We start from the raw sequence: 22,151 nt of genomic DNA, 5'->3' as shown, positions 1-22,151 counted from the left end.
ATTATGTGAGATAACGTGGGTAAGGCCCCTGGCACAGTGGCTGGCACAAAGCCAGAATAATAAAGCGCTCCATGAGCTCAGACATTACTATTATCATCTACACTAAACCCTTCATTTTGCGGATAGGAAACAAAGATCCCAAAAGGTGATGCCACTTGCCTCTGCCCCACATCTCACAGCTATGCACAGCAGAGCCAAGTTTGTGCAGTTTAAATACCCAGCTCTCGGGGCGCCTGGGTGGCTCAGTCGTTAAGCGTCTGCCTTCGGCTCAGGTCATGATCCTAGGGTCCTGGGATCGAGCCCCGCATCGGGCTCCCTGCTCGGCGGGAAGCCTGCTTCTCCCTCTCCCACTCCCCCTGCTTGTGTTCCCTCTCTCGCTGTGTCTCTCTCTGTCAAATAAATAAAATCTTTAAAAAAAAAAAAAAAAAAAAAAAATACCCAGCTCTCGGGAAAGGCCAGCGCCATGCCAAGGATAAGGATTTCAAGTGGACAAAACCTTAGGCTAGAACCTAAGCGCCCTGCCCCTAAAGCTAAATCTTAGGATGGATCCTAAGATTTCGTTCTGTTTGAAACTGGGAAAAGAAGTGCATGTATTTGTTCAAAATAACAAAATGGAAGTGACTAAAGCCTTTTGCTACCGTCAGAGTTCCTCAGATGTCAGGAAAAGTGGCAGCTGTTCTTTGACATCTGAAAATGGATTAAAAGAGGGGCACCTGGGTGGCTCAGTTGGCTAAGCGTCTGCCTTCGGCTCAGGTAATGATCCCAGGACCTGTATCTGGGCGGGGGGGGGGGGGGGGGGGGGTCCTCGCGCAGCAGGGAGTCTGCTTCTCCCTCTGCCTGCCGCTAACCCTGCTTGTGCTTGTGCGCGCACGCGCTCTGACAAATAAATAAATAAAATTTAAAAAAGAAAATGCACTAAAAGAGCTCATCCTCCCAACCTGCCTACCATTTCTCACTTTGTAGAAGACACAATGGGCCCAGGGACAAAACTGCAGGTATATCAATAGTACAGATCAGGAGAGGAAAGGAGGGTGCCAAAGGGCCTCGATGGTAGTTTTGCCTAAAGGTGCCAAATGTTTAGCTGTCAACTTCTACTCAGATGTGAAGAGACATTATCAATCTAATCATTTCCCACACGAGCAGACAAGTTATCCTGGACAACTTCTAAGGTTTTACCCCATACTAAACCAGCTTGGCTGTCCCCTGTCCCAGGAATGCGAAATTGTTACAGGCACAGGAGTTAACAGAGGGGCTGTTCACCGCGGTCTTATGGAATCTCCTACACCCAAGCCTATTCACCACCTTTAGAGGCCCTTGGTGCCACAGGATTATGGGATCCTGCTTCCAAATTGTATTCAAAATTAAAACAGTACTCATCTCTTAAGTATATATAATAAAGGCCAACAAAGTTCTGATTTTCTTCTAGGTCTACTAGAGTAATAAAAAATTGAAATTGAGGGGCGCCTGGGTGGCTCAGTCGTTAAGCGTCTGCCGTCGGCTCAGGTCATGATCCCGGGGTCCTGGGATCGAGTCTCACATCGGGCTCCCTGCTTGGCGGGAAGCCTGCTTCTCCCTCTCCCACCCCCTCTGCTTGTGTTCCCTCTCTCGCTGTGCCTCTCTCTGTCAAATAAATAAATAAAAAAATCTTAAAAAAAAAAAAAAAGAAAAGAAAAAGGAATGATAACCAGATATTAAAAAAAAAAAATTTAAATTGCTAAAGACCCAATTCTACCACCTTTCCTCCTGCCCAACATGCTTGGTTTTATCTGCTTATTTAGTTTCCCCTGCTTTGCTTGTCCCTGGTCTGCCTATCTGGTTAGCCCAACACTGCCCAGCCCCTCCTCTTTGCGTGACCTTTCAGGCAGGAGCCACTGTGTTTCTGTAATCAACATAAGCCTGTTGCTGTCTATAACTGATCTGGAGTGATACAACCAAAAGCCAGACTACACATCGTGCGGAGAAAGCACGCTCCATGCTACCAAAATGCAAGTGGTAACAACAGCCACCACCGAAGTCGCTCCTATATTCCAGGTATTTTTCTCCGGCACTTTACATATCTTAATTTTATCCTTACAAACTCCTGCAATGTCACCAATAGGTGGCTGAGCCACCATTCACAGGTGAGTATGATTCCACCGTGAATCAGAATGGCTCTGCCTGCGAGGACAACGTGGCCAGCACACCAGGCTAGCCAATCTTGGAGATGAAATGAGACTCTCCCAGCAGGAAATCTGTTAAGAACCAATAGAAAGTTCGTCTGGGAACCTCTTCCGTGGCCCTGAGAACCTTACGGGCAGCTTTGAGCGTGGCAGGGCTCCTTCCAGCTCCTGAATTCGGTGTGATCCCCAGCGGCACTGTGCTCAGGTTCATCGTTCACATCAAAGTCGTCCTCCACGGGCCCATCAGGGAAGTCCTCGCAGTCACTCTCCTCTACCTTGGCGTTGACGTCAAACACCTGCTCGTTTTTCTTGAACTTGTCTACCAGGGCAGAGACAGACTGGAGAGGACAAAGAGAGGGTCCTCTAGTTCTACCCATCCCCGCAGCCACCCCAGGCACCGCTGGGGTCACAGCCTGCCTGGATGTGCCTTCTTAGCCCTAAGTCCCAGGTTCCAGCTTCTCCTCCCCCCTCCCCTCCCCAGAGTCAAGGTTCTCACAAGAGTAAAGCGCTGAGGAAGTTTATATTGTGCAGCACAGGATGAAGCTGTATTGTCGTTAGGCACATTTCGTAAAACATGAAACAGGAATCTGCATCCATTAACCAAATGTTTAGAGAAAACAGTTTTCCATGGAGACCATCTATTCTGGAAGTGATAGTAAGTAGGCTAAAGGGGGCCATGCTAAAAATATACAGAGAAAAGCTTTACACATGACAGTTTCTCAGGAAACTCTGTGCCAAGGGACTCAACCCCGAAGAGCAGGAAATTCCTTGAGCCTGACAGCAGCCTGAGACCAAAGGCCTGGAATTAACCGTGTTCAAGGGGATAGCCGATTAAAAAAAAATGTGCACCCAGGAAAGACAGGGCTGCCTCACCCTCCATTCCTACCCCCCGGGTTTTAGTCCCTACAGAAGTGCCAAGGGAAATATTTTCTGTACTCCTGGCTAAATAAAAATGATGTCATGGTTTTGGTTCTCACTGGGCAGAACTTGTCTTGGGCCATGTCACTGAAACCACGAGCAGCTGGACAAATGCCCAGAGCCCTCAGAAGTCTAAAAGTTGAACTCACCTCATTATGTGTCTCACTGTCCCATTTCGTGAACTGGAACCCGGCCAGGGAGGGGCAGATCTGGCCGTCCTCCACACACTGCTGCATGGGTGCTGGAGAAGACGGGAGATGGCAGAAGAGTATGGAGGGAGCAACCCCCCACACTCAGAGTGACCAGGGCAGCATGATGGAGAGGCTCAGTCACCCCCTGTTCTGTGGCAGAGGCTGGCTCATGGCCAAGCTCCAGGTCACAGACTTCTGTCCAGGGAGACAACATATACCCACTCTAGAGGTAGGCTCCACATTGGCACTCCAGGAATTAGTAAAACATTAGGGCAGAAGCCTGAAGCACAGACATTTGACTCTGAAATGGACTCCGTGCCCTATGCTGGAGTTGGGAAATCAAAAACCCTTCCTTAAAGTGTACTAACCGCACAACCAATCACGCAGTGTTACTTATTTTAGTCCTAAACTAAACTGGCTACCTCACAGAATTAAGGTCCCAGTTGAGAGCATAAACTTCGAAAAGAGACTGTTAGCACAAATACTTGCACTAAGAATTTAGACAAGAATGGAAAGGAGGAAAGTAGGCCCTGTAACATCTGCGTAGTCCCGTAGGCAAAGGGTCAATTTCACGTGACACACGAAAATGATGCATGCAAGTGCAGCTTCCGTATTCCGGCACCTGGCCTTCCCGCCACCCACGGGGGTCACAATATTCTCAGACGATCCCCCAGAGGGGTGTGGAGGGTAGGATGGGCGGGGGAATAAAATCCTTGCCAGGCCAGTAAAAGGGGCTGACAAAAGGACAGGTCCAGGGGCGCCTGGGTGGCTCAGTCGGTTAAGCGGCTGCCTTCAGCTCAGGTCATGATCTCAGGGTCCTGGGATGGAGCCCCGCAAGTCTGCTTGCCCCTGTGCCTGCCGCTCCCCCTGCTTGTACTCGCTCGCTCTCTCTGACAAATAATAAATAAAATCTTTAAAAAAAAAAAAAAAAGGTCCAGTCTCAGACCACCAAGGTAGAGTCTGAAAATAACTCACAATGCCCTCTCCTCCTCCGGACGCCCCGGATTGGTTAACAAATAAGAACAAGGCCTCTCTGGCTCAACAAAAGCCTATGAAAGCCCCTTGCCCAAGTCCAGACTCTGACATTCCTGGCTGGCCCCGGGCCCTAAAACATCACTGTGAGAGCTGGCTGCTAAAAGGGGCGCGTGAGGGATGTGGCACATACGGACCAAGAGCAGTGGCGAGCGTTAGCTACTGCTGTTAGCCTCCGTGCCGCTGACGGGGACAGAAGGCCGTTTCTCCTAAGGGGATGCCCAGTGTGGCATTCCAGAGGAACCTTCTGGGTAATTTAAACAAGCAACATCACGATGGGCGTATTATGGAACCCATGGTTGTACGGAAACTTCTCTGATGACTGAAATGCTCTGGTGAAGTGCATTATGTGTACTCACCTTTTAAATCTGTCATTTCCACCCAGCCTAAATCTGGCAGCTCCAGGGGTTCTTCGGTGGACAGAGTCTGCACATCGGAAGGAAAGAGCAGCTCACTTCTATAGTCGTGGCAGTGGAGGGTCGAGAGAAACACCCCTGCTGTGCTGCACTCATCGAATGAGGCCGCCGTCTTCTGAAACATGGGATCGATCTGACCATACAAACAGAGAGAACCGACAAATTACGGGATGCAGCCAAAGCAAACAAAATCTCATTCACTGGACCCTGCTCATTCACAGCTCTATCTGCTGAACTGAAATATCTCTGCATGTGATCGAAATAGGGGGAGGGCTTTCTAATTGATCAATAAAATCCCATCCTAGCAGATACCAATTGAAAAGGAAGCCTGTGCGTGGTCAGCTGAATAAATGTGCAGCGTTCAAGTACACAGTAAGTGGGAACGAGCTTCTACTGTGTCATTCTGTTTATAACCCACATGGACAGTACCCTTCTGCTGGTCTCTTTCCACAAGTCTCTGTTTTCAAATGGCTATCCTAGTTGAATGCTACCACCACAAATTCTGTGGACTTAAAAAGCCTGTGTGAAGGATCTGTTCACAAGATCCCATTATGACTCTGGGCAAAAATATTTGTAGATTTGGAGAACACAACCAAGAGATTCAGGGGAAAGACAGGCAGAGTCAGCAGGACTAGATGGATGGGTAAAAGACGGGACAGGCTGTAAGAGGGCCCCACGGCTGGGGGAAGGAGCAGGAGTGGCACAGCCAGGTGACAGCAATCCCAAAAGCAGACCGGGGCACAGTGCACGAGAACAAGGACAGAGCAAGACACAGGCACGTGTGGCAAGAGGGCAGAAGCCGCCTGATTCTACCAGTGGCCCTGGGACAGGAAACACATTGGGTATTGGGTTCACAGGTCTCCTTTATTTCTCAGGACATAGCTACTGTGGAGAGAAGGGGCCTCAAGGAGAAAGACAGATGTGGCTTCTGGCTCTTTCCTGGCCCCCTTAGCTCTGAACCTGACCTCACCGGAACTGAGATTCTTCTCTCGCCTTCCCAATAAGCCCGTCTCAGAATCCTTCCAGCCCCAGAGTATCACATACATCACCTCCACGTTCTCCTTGTCTCCTGACCCTCAGGCAGTCAGTTACACAGCCTGGTGGGTCTCCCTCCCAGCACATCTCTACCATCTACCCCTTCCTTCTTCACCCCTGTTGCCACCAATACAACCCACGCCTGAGTTAACCCTTGTCTCTGGTCGCTCCCATTTCCTATCCTAAAAATACTAGTGTTGTTACTCCCATTCCCTTCCTCAAATGCCAACCACAGCACTGGCTTCCCACCTGAAGCCCCACACCCTGAGAGGTCCTGTGTGGGTAGTTAGTGAAAACTCAGCATTTCAAAGAGTCAACACAGAAACCGTAACACTAAAATAAAGCTGAAAACACTAAGATAATTGTCCTCACTTTTGTCTAGAATTACATCATGCAAGGTGAGAACAATGGTTCTTTCATATAAATTAGATCTCATTGACATTTTTGAGTTATTTGATGGGAAAATGAATTATTGGTGACTGCATAGTTTAGGTAGATGAACCTTTTGTCTTTTTTTTTTTAAGTAATCTCTACACCCAGTGCGGGGCTTGAACTCATGACCCCAAGATCAAGCACTGCATGCTCTACAGACTGAGCCAGCCAGGCACCCGAGTAGGGGAACCTTTTGAAACAAGGGTCCACAGCAAGGAAGAGAAACATTAAAAGGAGACCCTATATTCCCCACTTCTTTCTTGAAGGTTCTCTCCACCTACCAGCTCTAACTCATTCATTTTATATTATTTTTGTTTATTTTAGAGATTTTATTTATTTGTCAGAGAGACAGTGTGTGCACAACAAACTGCATGTTTCACCCTTGTGAGTAAATCCTGGCCTCTAGCCAAACTTGTACACTGTCCAGCTCCTTAAAGAACCAGAACTTTCCTATTTCACGGCCTTTGCTTGTGCCTCTGCCCAGAATCACCTTCCTGGCAAGGTCCATCTGACAAATACCTACCTTGCCTTTAAGGCCCAGTTCAAATTTCACCTCTTTCATAAACTCTGACCTCCACCCACTCTGATTTCCTATAGTATGTGCCTTGAACTTCCTTGCATTGTGCTCTTGTGGTATAAAGAACTGGAGCATAATCAGGTTGGAATCTCCTATGACAGCAAACATTTTGCACACACAGAGCTGTGTCCAAAACAGATCAGCTCATACACAAATAAGAGTTCTCAACTGGTCTAGACACACCCACAGAACATTTGCTTTCTCATTTCCACGCCATCTCCAAGAGAATATGGGTTCAAGAAACAGTTGAAATTTCAAATTCTAGGTTTCTGACAATCCTTTGTTCTTGTTTATCTTCCGAATTGGGCTTTGGGCTATTACAAGTTTACAGCAGCTTACAGAGCAAAAAAAAGCTTTCTAGGATTGGGGTACTCGGTGTTTCTTCAAGACTAGTGGTTTCATTTGGCATAACCGTGGCTGACCGCCACAGGATGAGAGGGAGCAGCGCTGCCTGCCCTCTCATTTTCTCTTTAGAACGGTGGGAAGGGCTAGTTAGTACAAGCCTCCTCAGGCTCCCCAGAATTGGGTCTATCTGGTTGGAAAAAAGATGATTGGAAACAGCATTTCCAACCACATTGTTGAACTGACATTTCACTTCAGAACCAGAAGCAGAGGCAAGAATGATAGTGAAATTAATACTCAGATTATCTAAGAAGGGGGAAAAACATGGAGAATTGGGGAGGTGAAAGGAAGGTGGGAGAGAATTATATGGCTCCCCTTCAGATGTATACAGATGTATACAACATATTGCCATGGATAAAGCACTTTGCCAGGAATAGATTCACTACCACAAAACCCATATGTGGATGGAACTAGTGTTAACCTGTTTCTACAGTTTAACAAAGTGAAATTCAGAGCCTTTTCCCAGGGCCACACAGCTAAGATAGCAGAACCAGGATCTGAAATTTATATCCGCTGCCTCCAAATCTGGTGCTGTCCAAGGTCAAGGCTGACATATGGATAAATACAACTCCCTCCCCACAAAGTACCTGCCACCCTTGTTTCCCCCCTCCCTCTCCAGCCTTGGCCTCAGTGTTCCCACCTCCACGCCCATCCACACACAGTCCTCACACCAGCACAGGCTGGAGCCACTAGGCAAGCCCAGAGCAGAACCACCCCATCACTCAGAGTGAACCCAGCAAATCTCCTCACTCCTAGCCCCCTGCGTGCTCTGTCTCTACCAACTACCATCTGCCATGAGGCCACCAGGACTAATCTCATCATTGTCCTTGATTTAGTTTATTTATTAGTCACACATAAAAGACCCAGGACCCCCCAGAATTCTACATTTCCCAGGCTCCAAACCTCTTTGGCCCCCATCTCCCTCTCCTAACAATGGATATTGCCCCCCCAGGACCCTCTAGAAATTCCCTATATTCCCCAATTCTTTCTTGAAGGTTCTCTCCACCTATAAGCTCTAACTCATTTTACTTTTTGTTTGTTTATTTTAAAGCTTTTATTTATTTATTTGTCAGAGAGAAAGAGAGCGTGCACACAAGCAGGGGGAGTGGCAGGCAGAGAGAGAAGCAGGCTCCCCACTGAGCAAGAAGCCCAATGCAGGGCTCGATCCCAGGACCCTGGGATCATGACCTGAGCTGAAGGCACACACTTAACCGACTGAGCCACCCAGGTGCCCCTAACTCATTCATTTTAAATTGGGGACAATATCATTCTCAAGGAAGTGAAAACTAGTTTTTGGGGGAGGGTGAAAAAAAATCTTAGAAATTACAATGACTTGTGGTTCTCCAAGCCTCAACCCTACCTGATAAAATCTTATTCCACAACCATTCATTTCAAGGGCAGGGGGAAGGAAGAAAAGATCTAAAAAAGCCCTGAAGGGGGAAGAAAATGACAAGAGGCTGAGGAGCACTGCTCTAATGGAACCCTGCCTGCCCAAGGACAGGGCTTCTGCACAGGCCAGCGCTGCAGTGCTCCGACCGCTGGCCTAGATGTGGAAGAGGGGAGTTCCTTGTTCCTCATCACGACTTCCAGACTAGTCTCCTAAGTCCTCCTAAGTCCTACAACCCTCCGCTTTGAACACAGTAAGGTCAGACCTCACCAGCCTCTGCCTATCTGTGTTTCGCTCACCTTCCAATCCCCAGGTCTTCCCCCTTCTTGGAAGATTTTAATATTAGCTCTTGGCTTATTATTATTCTCCAACTTTACTGCTGTCCTAGTTTTCAGTGGTTTCATTATCCATATATTGATCCATCCAACACTCTGGCCTCTTAGTTCCTTGATATCCTCACCTTCAATGGTCTTGAGCTTCATCCTGAAAACCCAGGACTTCAAGAGATCCCAGCATGAATGCCACCCCAGGACTTCAAGAGATCCCTTGGCTGTTCTCTGAACTGAATCAGAACCATGACTACAGCCTCTCCATATGCTCAAACTCCAAGCGCCCCTGGCAACCACCTCCTACCTTTCCAGCCAACACCTTCTTGTCTCAAAAAAGTCTTTGACCCACCGTGCCCTACAACGCACTGCTCACATGGCTTTTATGCTGTCTCTTACTCCCCTCTTTTCCTGGCCAAAGTCCCATAGGCAGTGATCGTAAGCACTCCCTTGCATGTGCTCTTCACTCCAGTGCTCCTTTCTAGCTGTGTCACACTGACTCAGCAAAACACAATCCTGTGTTCAATCCCACTTTCTGCCCATTTCATGCTCACACCCACACAGCTAACTAACCATGGCTGCAGAAACACACAAAGTTACGCTGACTGGCTTCGCTTTAAATCCATCTGCCACGGTCCTCAGGTCAACCCTGAGTGCTGTCTGGCAAGCAAACTATACTTCCCCAGCCCATTCGCTCACCCACCCTCCTACTTTTTTCTCTCTTCAAACCTTTACCTTTCCTCCTCCACACTCAGTCAGTAGATGCTCTGGCTTCCTATTTCAAGGGGGGCACAACCAGAAGGGAATACGTGGAAGCTCCCACATGTGCACACTCTCGTCCCATCCCTCACCAGCCACGGGTGTCCCTTAGCCAAGCTCTGCTGGTGCTGTCCCTTCCCTTCCCTTCTCACGTGCTCAAGGACTCCACTCGAGCAACTCTCCTCTCTTCTCCACTAGACTGTTGCTATCAACAAGTAAACATGCTGTTAATCCTCCCATTAAAAAAGCAAAAAACAAGAAAACCCTCTAGATTTTACTTTCCCCTCCATTTGCCACCCATTACTCTGTTCCAATCTACAGCAAAACTCTTCAAAAGACCAGCCCATACTGCCTTCATTCCTCTCTTGCCATGTGATTGCCCCCATTATTATGAAAAATTTCAACCTTACAAAAGTGTTGAAATAGTAATAAGAACCTCTGTGTAACTTTTACCTAGATTCCCCACTGCATATTAGCTTTCCCTCTCCACCCCCCCACCCCAAACCTTTTTGAAAGTAGATATGCTGACACTTTACCTCTCTGCCAGTTAAGCTATTGCCTCTCAGCCCCCAACCTACCTTCTATCAGCCTCTCTGTGATGCTGGCTCTGGGACCACATCTGGGCTTTGCCAGCCGCTCTCTGGTAGGCTCCACCAATAGGGGGCACTAGAGGGAGACTGCAAGGCTAGAAGGGACTTGCTTCTTTCTGTAGCCTTCCTGGTCCTGTCACCCAACAGGGCTTCTTCAGCCCAGATGCAGCAGGTCCTACCCTACCTGTAGCACTAACTGAGTTCAAATTGCACTTTTTCTCACACTCACAGAACCAGTCTTATCATATGCTCCTCACAGACACCAGCACCAACCAGCATGCCCTCCTCAGAGGTCTGGGTCCTGGGCGCACGAGCCCCTCTAAACTCAGGGACACTAGCGCCAGCCAGGCAGCACCCCTTCCCTGGAGGTCTGAGTCTCAGCTCCATAGGCTCTTCTCCAAGCTGACCAGTGGCCCCAGGCTGCCATTTTGGCATGGCTGATCACTATCTCCTCCCTGACACTTTCTCATCTGGGTGCCACACTCTCTTGGTTTTCCTACCTACTGGATGTTTCTTCTTTGGCTCTCTGAACTCTTAAGATTGGGGTATCCCAGGGCTCAGTCCTTTTTCCACAGACGCTCATTCCCTTGGTGATCAATTCCAGTCTCTTGACCTTAACTGCCATTTACAAATGTTGTGGAGGTGGGAGAAAGGAATAATCTAGTCCACTGTAGGTGGGACAGTAGGCTGGTACAACCTGTTTTTGAGGGCAATGGAAATTCCATGACTCAATGTTCTTATGGATATAGTCTCGGAAGAGCACAAAGATAATATGTACAAGAACATTCACTGAGATACTGCTTTTAACAGCAATATTCTTAAAAAGCTTATACCAACACTGTTGCTTTAAATTAACTATGCTAAAGATAAATGAGGCCTCTGGCTTCCTTTAAGTAGAAATTCCTTAGGACCTGCCAGATCATAAAGCTGTTTAGAGCAAGGACTCTAGAGCCAGGCCACTTAGCTTCAAATCCTAGCTTACTTAACAAGCTGCATCATTTGGGGCAAGTTATTTAACAGCCTTGTACTTCGATAACCTCCTCAGAAAATATAACAAGGATGTTGTGAGGATTAATTGAGGTCACACGGCTCACAGACTTAGGGCAGCACAGGGCGCTCAGTAAATGCACAAAAAATGTTAGCTCTCATCATCTCTGCTGCATGTTCCTGGAAAGAAAATCAATGGTTTAATTGATCAGAGTCCTCAGTAACGTGCCATCTCTTTCTACTCAATCATCCTGAAATATTGTGGGAAAAGCAGGAACTTACACCCTAGAGTCTTAATGTGAAGCTAAGGGAAGATAATGCGGATGCCACTTATATATTTGACTCCCATGAGGCCCAAGCAGGCACATACCAGTAAGGCAGGCGTGGCCCTGCCAAGTGTCAGCCACTGAGGCTCTGAATTAGTCAGAGACCACACTGTACACAGTTCCTCACCTCACACTTCCGATCTGCTTCGGAGACATTGAGGTTGTTTACATTCTGCTCAATGGTTTTGTAGGAGTGTTTCTTCTTTGGCTTTTGAGCCTTTTTGGTTGTTCCTGTTTCAGTAGCACTTCCATCTGAAAGAAGAAATAAGACTCAGTACTGCAAGGACTGCTTTGGGGCATGTAACTGAACTTACATTAACTCAAAAACTCTAAAGAGCGATTACAACTGAAACGGGCCATTCTTTCAAAGTAACAGGCACGGGGCGCCTGGGTGGCTCAGTTGGTTGGGCGACTGCCTTCGGCTCAGGTCATGATCCTGGAGTCCCAGGATCGAGTCCAGCATCAGGCTCCCTGCTCAGCAGGGAGTCTGCTTCTCCCTCTGACCCTCCCCCCTCTCATGCTCTATCTCATTCTCTCTCTCAAATAAATAAATAAAATCTTTAAAAAAAAAACAACAACAAAGTAACAGGCACATCTCATCTGCAGCTTCAGGAGAAACCTGAAGTATTTGGCTTCTAATACAGGTCAATTTCTAAAGCACCCCCAAATGAGAAACTCTCCACTTGATGCTTACTCAATGTTGCCTAAATAAGATCTAAAAGGTCCTTCTCTTTTCCGAAGAAAAACAACTCTAGGGTCTAAGGATCTTCTCATAAACTATTCCGAAAACACTCATGTCTTCAATCGAATGAGATTATTTCTTACGACTTCATTCATTCCAGTATACTACCCAAATAACTACCTGCTATGCCCTTAAGAAAGCCCCTTGAATCCAGATCCCAACCCATGTACCTGCATCATGGCTCTCTACTTCTTCCGCAGAGGGTGCATCTTTGCCCAGCCCCCCAAGGACTCTGTAGACATCAGCATGGACCGCATCCACGCGCACTGCATAGATCTTCGTGCTGGCGTCCAGAGTGCCAGCAGCCACCTAGTCCAACAAACAGAGCTCTGCTCACTGGACGCATAAAAAGGAACCGCTGAACAGGCAAAACACAGCAAGCTTCATAAAATATTGACTTGCTCTTAAGAAAAAAATGACAAAGATTCCCCTACGACTGATACAGAATAAACAAAATACAGCAGAAAGCTATCTTCTCCCTATTTCATCAGTTTAGGAAAGAAAGGAAAGAAGCTAATAAAATGTCTCACACAAGGAAGGTTCTCATGTATTTGCAGAATTCAATGATGGTGCTGTGCCCAATATTAGAAATAACCATCATTAAATTCAGATACAAGAGAAGGTGAACAGCCTTCTTACTTTAAAGTTGGTCGGTTCGGTGTCTTTCTGTTTAAGAATCTCTGACATGAAATCAATCAAGTGCAAGCCAAAAGCATTCTTGGTCGTGATTTTCTGCAAACAGAAAAGTGCAGGAAGGTTTGTTATTGACAGCCTTGGCTCACGTAAATAATGCAACTCTAATAGAGGAAGTTACGTTTTTACATGGTAACAGCCCACATCTCACCACACGTATCAATTCCCATAAATACTCGGTGACACGGCCTAATCCATACACATAGTTCCTTATTCTCAAGAACTAGAGTGTGACAGCACACTCCTTGAGTTGTCACCGTGTGCAGACCCTGTTCTAAGCACTGCACACAAAGGGACTCAGTCACCCTCAGAACAACTCTATGAGACAGGGACTATTCACATTCTCGTTTTACGGAGGAGGGCCTTGCAGCAGAGTGGTCAGGTGACTTGCCAAGGCTATAGAGCTTGTGCACGGCAGAGACTGGGTTCCAACACAGGCTGGCTTCAGAACTCACATTATTAACCCCTAAGCAACACTCCCTCTGTAGACACGCTGCAGGTGGCAGGCAACCTGCCAGAAAGAGCACCGAAGGCCCATAAAACACAGTAAAAGCATACTGACAAACATCAGCATTGAGAAGAGTCGCTGGAGAGGGAAAGCACACAATTACCATCAATTGCGTGTTCTGCACAGAATCAAGAAGGCTAGACTTCCCTTGTGATCAAGTAGCAAAATCTTTACTGACAATCAGCAGATACTCACATTTTCAGTGGACAGCTTGATACAGGTGGAGTAATGTTCTGTAATCTGTGTGTTTGTAAACTTAGGAACCGTGGCTGAAGTGTCAATATTCCTAAATGAAAACCAAAACCAAAACCCGCTGTCAGGGATCCACTCTAACTTTTCAAACTCCAGGCCCAGAACCCACGAGGTATTGTGGAGATGCTGGGCGCACGGCACCCACGCCAGGGCGGCCACCCCGCGGAGGCAGCCCAGCGCGCACGCACCTACTGGACGGGGAGGCCAGCAGGTGAGGCGAGTCTGCGCTGAACTGCAGGTCCAGGACTCGGGAACGCCGCCGCTGCAGCCGCTCCTTTTCGTCATCATTCTGGGGAAAGTCTTCAAGGACGGGGGTGCCAGGAGTATTGAGAGGGGCCTTCCGGGGCAGGGACATGGAGAACACCCGTTCTGAAGGTGAGGAGGCGCTGTGGGGGTGCCCACGGATTTCTGAAGAAAAGCAATTGATTATGGCTGACAGCGATGGAAGAGAACCCTTGCTCAGGAAACCTGCCACGGAATATTTCCTATGTCTAAAGTGGGGCTTGGGGGCTCTCATAGGGTGGAAGTTCACTGCACGTTTTCCACCAAGATCTTTTCCAACTCTAATATTCCTCTATAGCTTAAGTTTCTTTGTCGGGGGATGGGTTTCTGATGCTTCCTTGCCAAATTAATGAGGGGTGCAATGAGGTCAAATTAGGGAAGGACTGAGAATCAATCATTGGATTTAACAACCTAGAGGCTATTGGTGACCTTGACAACAACAGTTTTCCTAGAGTAGCAGAGGCAGGAGAAAGTCAAATGGGCGTAGATTCCAGAGAAGAGAACGAACAGGAAGAAGAGAAATTGGAGACAGCAAATGGAGACAAGGTTTTCAAGGACTTACAGAAAAGGAAGGACAAAATTGGGAGGGAAGCAGTTGAAAGGGAAGTGAGGTTGAGAAATTAATTTTAAGATGGGAAAAACCCCAGCTTGGTAGAAAAATGAAGCAGAGATTTTATTAGTTTCCTATTGCTGCTATAACAAATTACCACAAACGTAGTGGTTTAAACCAATACAAATGTATTCTCTTGAGGTCCTAGAGTCAGTCTAAAATCGAGCTGTCATCAGGGCTGTGTTCTTTTTGGAGGCTTTAGGAAAGAATCTCTTTCCCTGCCCTTTTCAGCTTCTAGAGGCTGCCTGCTTTCTTCCCATCACTCCAACCTCTTGCTTCTTTTTTTTTTTTAAAAGATTTTATTTATTTATTTGAGAGAGAGAGAGAGACAGCAGGAACAGGGGCAGAGGGAGAGGGAGACGCAGACTCCCCACTGAGCAGGGAGCCCGATGTGGGGCTCAATCCCCAAGATCATGACCTGAGCCAAAGGCAGACACTTAACGGACTGAGCCACCCAGCTGCCCCTCAACCTCTTGCTTCTGTCATCACATCACCTTCTCTGACTCTGAACCTCTTGCATCCCTCTTATGAGGGCCACTGTGATTGCACTGAGCCCATCCAGATAATCCAAGATAGTCTCCCCATTTCAAGGCCCTTAACTTAATCATAGCTATAAAGTCCTTTTTACCATTTAAGATACCATATTCACAGGTTCCAGACATCTCTGGCAAGGAGAGGGCATTATTCAGAGATCATGCAGAAGGGTAAACGTTGCTGAACAATACACTCAAGCAGGAAAAGGGGCTGCCTTTCCTGAGATCACTGAAAGCCCACCCACAGCAATAGGAAGGAAGCCAGACAACAGAGGCACAGATGCAGGTCAGGGAGCAGGTACAATGGTGCGCTTGTGGATGTTCCTTTTGGACTGCTTTTCTTAGTAAAATAAGAAGCCCATAAAAACCAAAAACTGAGTAGCTAAGGGTGAGGGCCGGGGAAGGAGGTACTGGAGATTTCAGGAGAGAAAGGAAGGTATGGAATAGTCATCTAGGAGAAGATGAGTGGGTGAACGAGGGAATAAGCATGACTGCTGGGCAGCTTTAGGGTTCCCTTGAGATCACTGAGTGAGCAGGGGCCAGGGCAGAGTAGGCAGAGTTGGAATTAATCAGGGTTGTGATTTTGTCAAGAAAGTATAAACAGGCTAGAAGAGGGCAAGGGGTTATGAGTGTATGAAAGGGAGTGATTATAGTGATTGACCATGGAATGTAAGCTAAGTAAGGAAGGGAACAAGGATACGAGAGACATTAGGGACAGAGAAAAGCAAAGAATATACATCTGCTGGGTCAAAAGATGGAGTTACTGGAGTCAGGGAACAAGAAGGAGTGAGTTGGAAAGATAGGAGTGGTACTGAGGAGTGGGGTATTTAAAAGTGAGATGACAGTGGTGTAGCTACTGATAATGACAAGGTCTAGGGTGTGACTATGGTAATGAGTGGCTATTGCCTATTTTGGTAGGGCAGGAAATAAGATCACTGGGAGAGAGATGAAGGAACTGAGAGACTTTGGGGGAACATTTCCAGATTTAAGAATCAAAAGGCTTGGCTTCAAACCCCAGGTCCATCGCTTACTAACTGGAGAATTTCTTTCTTTTTTTTTTTTTTACAGTCAACTCTACACCCAGTGTGGGGCTTGAACTCATGATTCTGAGTTCAAGAGTCGCATGCTCTACAGACCGAGCAGCCAGCCAGGCACCCCAGTAGCTGGAGAAATTTTAAGCAAGTAAATGCTCTAAGCATTTGCTCCTTCTCCTCCAAATGGAAATAAGAAAGCGTGTCTCAGCTGGTTCTGAACTGGTGATATGAAAAAAAACACACAATGTAACACATATTTTATAGGAACACATTAAAAATAAAGGGATATGGGCGACTGGGTGGCTCAGTTGGTTAAGCGACTGCCTTCAGCTCAGGTCATGATCCTGGAGTCCCAGGATCAAGTCCCGCATCGGGCTCCCTGCTCAGCAGGGAGTCTGCTTCTCCCTCTGACCCTTCCCCCTCTCATGTGCTCTCTTTCATCCTCTCTCTCAAATAAATAAATAAAATCTTAAAAAAAAAATAAATAAATAAAGGGATATAAGGGCACCTGGATGGCTCAGTTAGTTAAGTGTCTGACTGTGGCTCAGGTCATGATCTTGGGGGTCCTGGGATCAAGCAGGAGTTGGGCTCCACGCTCATCAGGGAGTCTGCTTGTCACTCTCCCTCTCCCCATGCCCCTCCCCCCGTGCTCTCTCTCTCTCTCTCTCTCATAAATAAAATCTTAAAAAAATAATAAAGTGATACACAATAAACACTAAACGGTTGCCCTTGCCCATGTAAGGGGAAGGGAACAGAAGTGGTGTATAGGGATAAAAGGAAATAAAAAAAATACAAGGAAGAACTTCACGTGTTCCCCTGATAGCTCCCCATAAGCTCAAGAGTATGGCTAACATACCTCTCAGCGGAGGTCAAAATAAAAGAAAAAGAAAGAAGAATGGAAAGGAAGGAGGCAAGAGACATTTTTAGAGACTGAATCAAGAGGACTTGTTACTATCTGGGTGAGGGCACTTCAAGAGGAGGGGAGTTGGACCTTGAGAGGAGACTTTAACAGAAATAGGAAGCACTGAAGGAGGAACTTGTCTAAAAGGAAAACTCAAGAGGGGATCAGAGGCCATGCTTCAATTCTTGGAATATTCCTTCTCTCACTTCTCTCATTTAGATGGTTACTGAGCTCAAAGACACTTTCTACATCTATTTTCCTTCTCTCCCATTCATTTTTCAACCTGCTATGGTCTGGCTATCATCCCTACCACTTTATGAAAACTATCTTGACACAATCACCTACAACCCCCATGTTGCCAAACCCACTGGCTACTTTTCAGGCCTCATCTCTCTTGAGATTCAGCAGCATCTGAAACAGAGGACAACCCCTTCAAGTGCTTCTTGAAACACCCCTGGCTTCTATGACACCACTCTCTTCTGAGAGAGTTTTCAAGCTCTCCCTTCTCCGTCTAGCTCCTAAATGTTGGTCCTGAGTGTCTTCTCTACAGGTTCTTCCTAGGTTCTCACCTGTTCCCATGGTTTTATGATCTATATGATGATGATGTCCAAATTTATTTCTGAGTCTGTGGGCCACTTCCCTGAGTGGCCTGTATCACTCTCTGAGTGTCAAACTCTTATCCAAGTGTTTACTGACCCCCTCACCTGTCTCTTGCCTAAGTCATTTACCATGTCCAAAACAGAACTCTAAATTTTCAAACCTTTTACCAAGACCAAGGCCCTGCCTACCTCAGCAGCCTCACTCACTGTTCAGTCACGATGTTCTACTTCTAGCCCAAGCCAGGCTCTTTCCTGCTTGTCCTTTTTTTTTTTTTTTTTTTTTTTTAAGATTTTATTTATTTGACAGAGAGAGACACAGTGAGAGAGGGAACACAAGCGGGGGAGTGGGAGAGGGAGAAGCAGGCTTCCCGTGAAGTAGAGAGCCCCATGTGGGGCTCAATCCCAGGAACTTGGGACCGTGAGCTGAGCCGAAGGCAGATGCTTAACGACTGAGCCACCAAGGCGCCCCCCTGCTTGCGCTTTTTTTGCACTTGCTCCTTCTGCCTAGAACACGTTCCCCAGTCTGCTCTAAGATCTTCCTTGAATCCTCAACCTGAAGGGGCCCCTCCCCTCACTCTGTTCTTCTCAATCAGGGCACTCAGCCTCATCTGTAATTATTTCATTTGTTTACGGTTTCTCCAACTAGAATACAAGCTCCAAGTGATGCCTGGGTGGCTCAGTCGTTAAGCATCTGCCTTAGGCTCAGGACATGATCCCAGGCTCCCGGGATCGAGTCCCACATCGGGCTCCTTGCTCAGTGGGGAGCCTGCTTCTCCCTCTCATTCCCGCTCATGCTCTCTCTCAAATAAATAAATAAAATCTTTAAAAAAAAAAAAATACAAGCTCCAAAACGCTGGATCTTATCTGTTTTGTTCTTTACAGTATCTCTGCACCTGACAGTGGGTTTGGCCCAAAGGGAGCGCTCAATGCTTGTTGAATGAATGTACAAATAAGTGCATGCGTGTAAGCATTCCGCAGTAAGCACAACGCTTTCATGGCCCTGAACTAACATGCATCCCAGGAAAACCACCTTTCAAGGGAGAGACATCCCGCACGGTGTAGGTAGGAGCCCACGGTAAAGGGACTGAAGAGTAGGGATCGCCCCACGCGCGCTCCCGACGCCGACCCGAGCCGCGTCCTGATTGGCGGGGCACACCACCCCCTCCCCGCCTCCCGCCTCTTCCTCCCTGCGCCTGCCTCCCCCTTGGCCAGCGGAGCGCAAGGCCAACAACTAGGTCGAGAATATCCGTACCCCCACTCAGGTCCGCCCGCCGACCCTGCCCGCCCGGAGCACCGCTTCACGCCGACCCCTTCCCGCGGCGCCACCCACCCACCCAGCCTCACCTGGGCAGGGAGGTCCCATTTTGCTCTCCTTCGCCAGAGCTGGTTTTAAATCGCGCGCCGAGAAGCCTTAGCGTCGTAACGGCCGCGGTGACGTCTATCGTGGGCGGGGCCAGAAGCGCGCCTGCGCAGCTGCCCCAGTCCTCCGCTTGTAAAGGGGCGTCCAGAGCTGTGCGGCTGTGTGTCGTGTGGAATCGCTGGCTTCCCGCTCTGCTCCCGTGGGTGGACTGTAGAGGGTCCGTGGACCACCGTCCCCCGCCTCCCTTCGAGCGTTAGACGTGGAACTGGGCGCTGAGGACCCAGTGTGGAGCAGGACGGGAGAGGGCTCTGCTTTCACGCAATTTACCTTCTAATGGGAGGGAGGGCAGATTTCTAGGAAACAAGGTTAATTTCCCATAGCTACCTGTTCTGTAAGGGCAGAGGTAGAAGTGGAGGTAGAAAGTAAGGGATGGGGTGTGGGACGGAGGTGAGAAGGAGTCAACAGCACAATGAACGTTCCAGGCAGGCGAAGGACAGGTGCAAAATGTTTTATGTACATTTTTAAATAAAGGCCATCGTTTTTATTCAGATTCTTGTGAAGAGCTTCCTGGATATCTACTCCCCCCCCCACACACACACACCTCACCCCCACATACCCCACCACACCAAAGAAAAGCTTACGGTGAGAAATGAGCTGGACAAAATTGCCACCTCTCCATTCTGCTTCATCTGATCCCAAGAATTGTTTTATTTTATTTTATTTTATTATTTGAGAGAGATAGAGGGAAGGGAGAGCACAGAGGGAGAGTGAGAGGAAGAAGCAGACTCCCCGCTGAGCAGGGAGCCCAACGCAAGCCTCATCCCAGGACCCCGGGATCATACCCCATGCGGAAGGGAGACACTCAATCGACCGAGCCACCCAGGCGCCCCCTGCCCAACCAAGAGTTGTATTATGGGAGGAAACGCCAGGGCAATTCCCCCAAATATCCCTAGAACGTCCTATCATTTCTTTTTTTTTTAAATAAAGATTTTATTTATTTATTTGAGAGAGAGAGCACATGAGAGGGGGGAGGGTTGGGAGGGTCAGAGGGAGAAGCAGACTCCCTGCCGAGCAGGGAGCCCGATGCTGGACTCGATCCAGGGACTCCAGGATCATGACCTGAGCCGAAGGCAGTCGCTTAACCAACTGAGCCACCCAGGCGCCCATGTCCTATCATTTCTTATAACACACGTCAGGTATTTTATGCAGTGTTTCCCCTGAAGGGTGCTATTGGCATTCAGGATGAAACAATTCTTGACATGTGGGGCTCTTTGTAGGACACCATTTGTCCACTACACGCCATCAATGCCTCTCAGTCATTTTGGCAACCAAAAAGTACTACCCTTTGTTGAAAACCACTTTTTAAGCCTATTTGCTTTTGCACAAACTTGTTCTCCCAGTGACCACCATCAAATCTTTAGCATAAGGCAGCGTGGAATAGAGAAAAGAAAGCAGGTTTACAGCGTTTTTCATCTCAGGGAATAATTCTACCAGCCACCCAGGAACCCAAATCAGCACCCAGGAGCCATCCTGGATGCCTCACTCTCCACACACAACCTATTGTTGAGCTCTTTTCACTTCCTAAGAATCTCAACCCCGCATCTCTTTTTCACCCATATTACCTTCTTGCTGGTCTGCAGCAGCCCCATGCCTCCTCTGACCCCCTTCTCATTGGGCCCTTGTATGGTAGTTGTAAGTCCCAATCTGACTTGTTCCTTCCAAAGTCTCAAACCATTCAAAAGTTCCATTGCTCTGGGAACTTCTTTTTTTTTTTTAAAGATTTTATTTATTTATTTATTTGACAGAGAGAGAGAGAGAGAACACAAGTAGGCAGAGGGAGAGGGAGAAGCAGGCTCCCTGCATAGCAGGGAGCCCGATGCGGGACTCGATCCCAGGACCCTGGGATCATGACCTGAGCCGAAGGCAGCCGCTCAACCGACCGAGCCACCCAGGCGCCCCACTCTGGGAACTTCTAAAGTGATCTAGGAGGCCCTGCAGGGTCTGGGCCCTGCAGCCTCTCTGACCTCGTCTTGCACCTTGCCTCCCCTGCTCCCTGCCCTCCGGTCACTTGGACCTTCTTTCAGACTCGCTCTCATCCTGCCCGCTCCCACCACAAGGCCTCTGCACATCTTCTCCTCATCCCCATCTTCACCCAGTTGGCTCCTGTCACGTTTCAGCTCACATCACTTCCTCAGGGAGGCCTTCCCTGATACACTCAAGTGTCCTTACTGGAGGTTTTAGTGGGACTTGCCACCGTTGAAATTTTACATCCACTGGGATGACTATTTCATGTCTAGCTCCTCCATAGATTGTCAACTCCATGAGGATGAAGCCATGTTTTGCTCGCCATTGTTTTCCCAGGGCCTGGTGCTAGCCCCAGACACAGCAAGTACTAAATATGTATTGCATGAGTGAAGTCGGAAGACAAGTTTAAATCCCGGGTCGGGCATCTGAACCTCTCTGGGCCTCCTTTTCTTCTCCGTCTATAAAACAGTCATGATAATACCCCTTCACTGGGCTTTATGAGGAATTAGGTAACAGATTAAACTCTTGTGGGCCCATTGGCTCAGTGTACACTGGGGTCCCTGTTATCTCACTTGTCTTCTCTGCGCTGAGTGCATTTGAGGAGAGTGGTTGTGATCCTCTGCACCAACGAGGAGCAGTGTGGGTTGGGAGGGGGGGAGGTGGCACTGAATCAGGAGCCCCTGAAGAACTGGCTTGGAAGTCCCTGCAGAGGAAGACTGCTGGGTGACCCATTCGGTGAGGCATGAGGCTGTTCGGTAGTTACAATGGCGCCTCGTGAGCTGACTGCTTAGGGCTCCTTGTACTGGGACAAAGCCAGCTCCACCCCTGCAGGCGGCTCATTCACCACCCGCTCTGAATGCTGTCTTTGTTTTTTGGGTGGGGGGTTAGTTCTGTGGGGGGGTGCCAAAAAATTGAATGATTTATCAGTGGTATCAGTGGTATGCAGAACTCAATTCCTCTGTACAAAACTAAAGTAGTGGGCCACTCCCCCACTCCTTGTCGGCCAGAAAAGCTGGAGCCATTCCCTTTCCCCATTTCACTCCTCACCAAGATTCTACTTCCCCAAAATGAATGG

The 22,151-nt window shown here is 48.0% G+C and overlaps 1 protein-coding gene across 1 annotated transcript in view; it reads right to left on the bottom strand.

Annotated features, from left to right (window-relative positions):
- The window catches only part of NCAPH (non-SMC condensin I complex subunit H), a 35,207-nt gene extending 15,665 nt beyond the window's left edge, over positions 1-19,542 (bottom strand). The window contains exons 1-9 of the mRNA XM_032411136.1: positions 19,036-19,542; positions 13,921-14,140; positions 13,676-13,766; positions 12,919-13,011; positions 12,450-12,588; positions 11,665-11,789; positions 4,660-4,849; positions 3,227-3,318; positions 2,292-2,497 (exon numbers count right to left, since the gene is read on the bottom strand). Coding sequence (XP_032267027.1) covers positions 2,292-2,497; positions 3,227-3,318; positions 4,660-4,849; positions 11,665-11,789; positions 12,450-12,588; positions 12,919-13,011; positions 13,676-13,766; positions 13,921-14,140; positions 19,036-19,054 — 1,175 coding nt within the window. The 5' untranslated portion in view covers positions 19,055-19,542. The remainder of the gene's footprint in view (positions 1-2,291; positions 2,498-3,226; positions 3,319-4,659; positions 4,850-11,664; positions 11,790-12,449; positions 12,589-12,918; positions 13,012-13,675; positions 13,767-13,920; positions 14,141-19,035) is intronic.
- Between the last annotated feature and the right edge of the window lie 2,609 nt (positions 19,543-22,151).

This window comes from Phoca vitulina, unplaced genomic scaffold, assembly GCF_004348235.1.
Source record: "Phoca vitulina isolate PV1807 unplaced genomic scaffold, GSC_HSeal_1.0 scaffold12, whole genome shotgun sequence".
Lineage (NCBI taxonomy): Eukaryota > Metazoa > Chordata > Mammalia > Carnivora > Phocidae > Phoca > Phoca vitulina.
Note: the sequence above shows the minus strand (reverse complement) of the source record. Positions and strands in the feature narration are given on the sequence as shown.